At 39.4% G+C, this 4128-nt stretch overlaps 1 protein-coding gene across 1 annotated transcript in view; it reads right to left on the bottom strand.

The window, feature by feature from the left end:
- LOC107751880 (SNF-related serine/threonine-protein kinase-like) overlaps nt 1–4128 on the bottom strand; it is a 50203-nt gene that overhangs the window by 39639 nt on the left and 6436 nt on the right. The window contains exon 2 of the mRNA XM_016567646.1: nt 2418–3134. Within this exon, the coding sequence (XP_016423132.1) occupies nt 2418–3006 (589 nt within the window). The 5' untranslated portion in view covers nt 3007–3134. The remainder of the gene's footprint in view (nt 1–2417; nt 3135–4128) is intronic.

Below are 4128 nucleotides of genomic sequence, written 5' to 3'. Positions count from 1 at the left end.
GTTTTGACTTGAAACGTGCAGCGCTCATATTTATTCAATGACATCATTGCCTTTTGAAGTTTAATCCAGCCGTATCGCGACTCTTGTCTTTCCGTCCCCAACTGTAAGACCTCTTGAAATTATAATTAAGACATTTCTTATACCATTTAACGTATTTAAAACTTTTTAACTTTTTAAAACAACTCGCTTTAGGAGTTTTTAAGGACCCGCGGGAGATCTGCATTTAAGATAGCCCGTCGGGCAGAGTGGTGGTACATTTTGGTAGCCCGACTGGAAAACACAATAGCCCCGGGACGTCGGGCTAGCGATTTTGCGAGCCCTGCTCATGTTTATTCAACGAAGTCAAATGCCACAATAAATCAATGTATGGGAAACACTGGCAATGTATATCGTCATATCACCATTATTGAAAAACAATTATATCGCGATACATATTGATATTGAATTATTGTCCAGCCCTAGCACAAACACACCTATTTTCTATGGATATTATGATATTACACTGATAATACATTTGTGGCCAACACAGATAAGCTGATACTTGTTTATTTTTTTTATATTATGCCAGAGAACCAATAAATGTCATAAAATTGCCTAAAATTCTACATTTTGCCAAAATAAAAAAAAATAAAACACTAAAAACTATTTTAAATGATACACATAAGTTTTGGCACCCCAACAGTATAAATGATGAAAAATAGGTATTCATTTTGAAAATTGTTACATTTAATGTAGCAATTTTAATTAGTGACTAGTTAATACATTTGAGTTTTTAAAGATTAAAGTAAGTGAATATTCTACATTTAAAACTAGGATAATTGAGCATGCATAATTAAATATAAATCAATAATCGAAGTGATATGGTACTGATCAAATCATTGCTATATTTTTTATTCAAAACTATAGAATGTATTTGTTTATTTTAAAAGTGGTTGTGTACAGTTTTAATCTTCATCATCAGTGATCATGGCTCCAGCAATTCATTAAATGAGGAGGCATTATCTGATTTGCATATTTCATATCAAGTGCTAAAACAATGACATCAGCCGGCACAAATCACTTTTGGTCCACTTGGTCTTAGTGAGGCAAAGCAGGAGATGTTTTGGCTACTTAGAAAGGAATCTTTCCTTCATCTCCCTGCAATGGATTGGACTCCAAGTCGTTGGATTGGAGCTTTGCATGCCCCGACATGCCTAACGCCTCTACCACCTCTTAGCCTTGGAAAGGTTAGGCCCCAGCCTGCATAAACTTGCACGCTTGTGTTCATTATCTTGAGGAGCTAACACAGCATTGATGAAAGGAATCCGCCAACGCACTTCAGGAATCCATAGCCTAATGATCCAGAACATGAAGCTCAAATGACAGTTCCTCTTCATAACTGACAAGAACCGCACTTGGTCTATCTAGGGTTAAGGAGGTTGTTCTGACATGTTTTCTGATAAAGAGGTTAAGCCATCTTTTTGGCAGCAGTATGGAGATGCCTTGCAGTGACAGATAATTCAATAAATCAATAGATCATGCTGCTGTTAAACCACTGATCAGTCCTGCTCACACTGGGACAGTTTACCATACGGCAAATGCAAGTATGTAGAAACAGCTAACACGCTATTTTCATATTTTCACGCTATATTCATTTTTTCATGCCATTTTTTCATTTCTGGGAAATTGGATTTGCCAAATTCTGGCAATTGTACAAGCACGTTCACACCAACACGAATGTTCGGTACAAAAACTCGGCCCGGAAAACATGACTGAAATGCAAATATACTCTCTGGCAATAAGTGGCACTCAATAAAAATAAAAACATGTGACCAAATGAGCAAATCTTATTGTTTGGCTTGCTTTTTTTTTTTTTTTACAGTGTGATGGAAAAAAATTTGACAATGTAACCTCAGTGAGATCTTATAGTGATCACTGTAAGATCTCATCTCTCAATTACAGAGCTCTTACTGTTTTTTCATTAGATGTCAGGCTGTGACCCAAAATTTGCCAGAACTTTGTTTGAGGCTCAACATTATTGATTTTATCCTGATGGCCTTAGTTGCCAACAATTTTACTGGCTCCAGCAGAAAACAAAATATAATTTAATTTTAATCAATTTAAGTTACATATTTTCTTTCAGTTAATGATTATTTCATGCAAAACAATAATTTTTTTATGGTTTTAGTTTTAGTTAATAATAACTCTGAATACAATACATTTTTAGTATGGTGGTTAAGACAGTTTCCTCAACCTACCGCTATGAACATTATGGCAAACAACATCCTTAACATGATAAAATCACTGAAATCCCAAAACAGTTTTTCAAGACACTAAAATAATGAGGAAATAAAATGTGCATAGGCATTTATTCGTTTTGAACTTTGGAGTCAGAATTACTGAGCCGAGTTACTATCCAGAGTTACAAACACACTTACCCACAGCAGGTGCATCATACTCATCTCCCAGCAGGATCTCAGGGGCAGAATAAGCCAGCGAGCCACAGCTGGTGGTCAGCTTCTTTCCCGGCTGAAACTTATTACTGAAGCCAAAGTCGGTGAGCTTGACCAGGCCCTGTTTCTCAAAGAACACCACATTCTCTGGCTTCAGGTCACGATGAACCACATGCAACCGGTGACAGTACGAGATGGCGTGCACGATCTGGGCGAAATATTTCTTGGCCAGCTCCTCGGTCAGTCCCTCCTCGTGCTTCATGATGTAATCAAACATGTCACCACCATCGCCAAGCTCCAAGATCAGATAGAGCTTTGTCTGCGTGTCGATGACCTCGTAGAGCCGAACGATGTTGGGATGCTGGACCAGTTTCATACAGCGGACCTCCTGGAACAGGTGACCGGTCGCGACCGTGTCGAGCTTGGTCTTGTCAATTACCTTGACTGCCACTTTTTCGCCGGTGAAGACGTGACGCGCTAGTTTGACCACGGCGAAATGGCCACGGCCGAGCGTCTTGTTCATGTCATATAGACCAGCGATCTTTCCATCGTACCCGCGCTTGATTCCTGCCATGATTGCTGGTCCTCCGGTGGGATGGAGGGGGAGTAGCCCCTGGGGGAGGGGTGGGGGTTAAACCGGAGGGAAACTCCAGCTCACTTCAGCACATTGGCTGGTAACGGCAATCCCATGATGGCAGGTTCCTGTTAATCAGAGATACACAAGTACAAAAATTATTCATAAGAACGCAAACAGTTGTAAATTGATAACAGGCACAATTATCGACAAACATATTAACTAATGTGTTTTACTCCAGTTTAAGAGCCAATTTTAACTCTTTATTCTAGTTGCAATAATAAAGGATTCAAATGTTTATATTGCCAAATAGCAGATTGCACTGAATATCAGAGTACTCCCATCATGCCAAGCCACAGAGTGCTTCCACTGCCACAAGCCTTCAACATGGACCATCATAGATTTGTATTGATTTCCTCTTGTTAGTGAAAAAATAAAAGCCACAAGTCTGGCAAGTAAGCTGGTGCTCCAGAGGAGAGGCTGCCTCCTAAAAGGGCTGATTCAATTTAAGTGGCATTAACTTCAGGCCAGTGCTGGAGATGACTGCCATGAGAGCTACATGACTTTCACATGTTCGTACCATCCTATTTATTCTCCATATCTCCAAAAATCATGTCACACTTTAGAAAAAGATGAAGTATAAAATGAACGAGATTACCTAAACGCAAAATTATTATTATACAGCACTGCATTTTAAATTTTCTGAAGGAAATTTGAGAGGTTCTTGCATTCAAAATTGATGCCAGGTGTTTAGAGTGCTTTTTAGCAAGTTGGTGTTACTAGTTTGTTGCTGGTCCATTCTGAATTATATATGAAATTCTGCATTCTAGTAGGGCTGGTCCGAATACCTTTTTTTGAGCTTCGAATCTTCGGTAGTAATCAACAACGAATATTCGAAGCTTCGGAGGCTGAACACATTCTTCTCTCTAATAAAGGCAGGAATCTCTGTGTGTCTGTCTGTCTGTTTGCATTTTTATTATGTCGAGAATAGGGTTGTGACGGTGAGGAAATTTTCCCACCGGTTAATCGACGTGTGACAACACGGATAATACTGGTATCACCGTGGGGGCAGGGGCGTTCCCTGATTTCCTCGCTTTTAAATAGCTTGTAAAAGCGGCGTGC

Source organism: Sinocyclocheilus rhinocerous, unplaced genomic scaffold, assembly GCF_001515625.1.
Source record: "Sinocyclocheilus rhinocerous isolate Xijiao unplaced genomic scaffold, SAMN03320098_v1.1 scaffold752, whole genome shotgun sequence".
Lineage (NCBI taxonomy): Eukaryota > Metazoa > Chordata > Actinopteri > Cypriniformes > Cyprinidae > Sinocyclocheilus > Sinocyclocheilus rhinocerous.
Note: the sequence above shows the minus strand (reverse complement) of the source record. Positions and strands in the feature narration are given on the sequence as shown.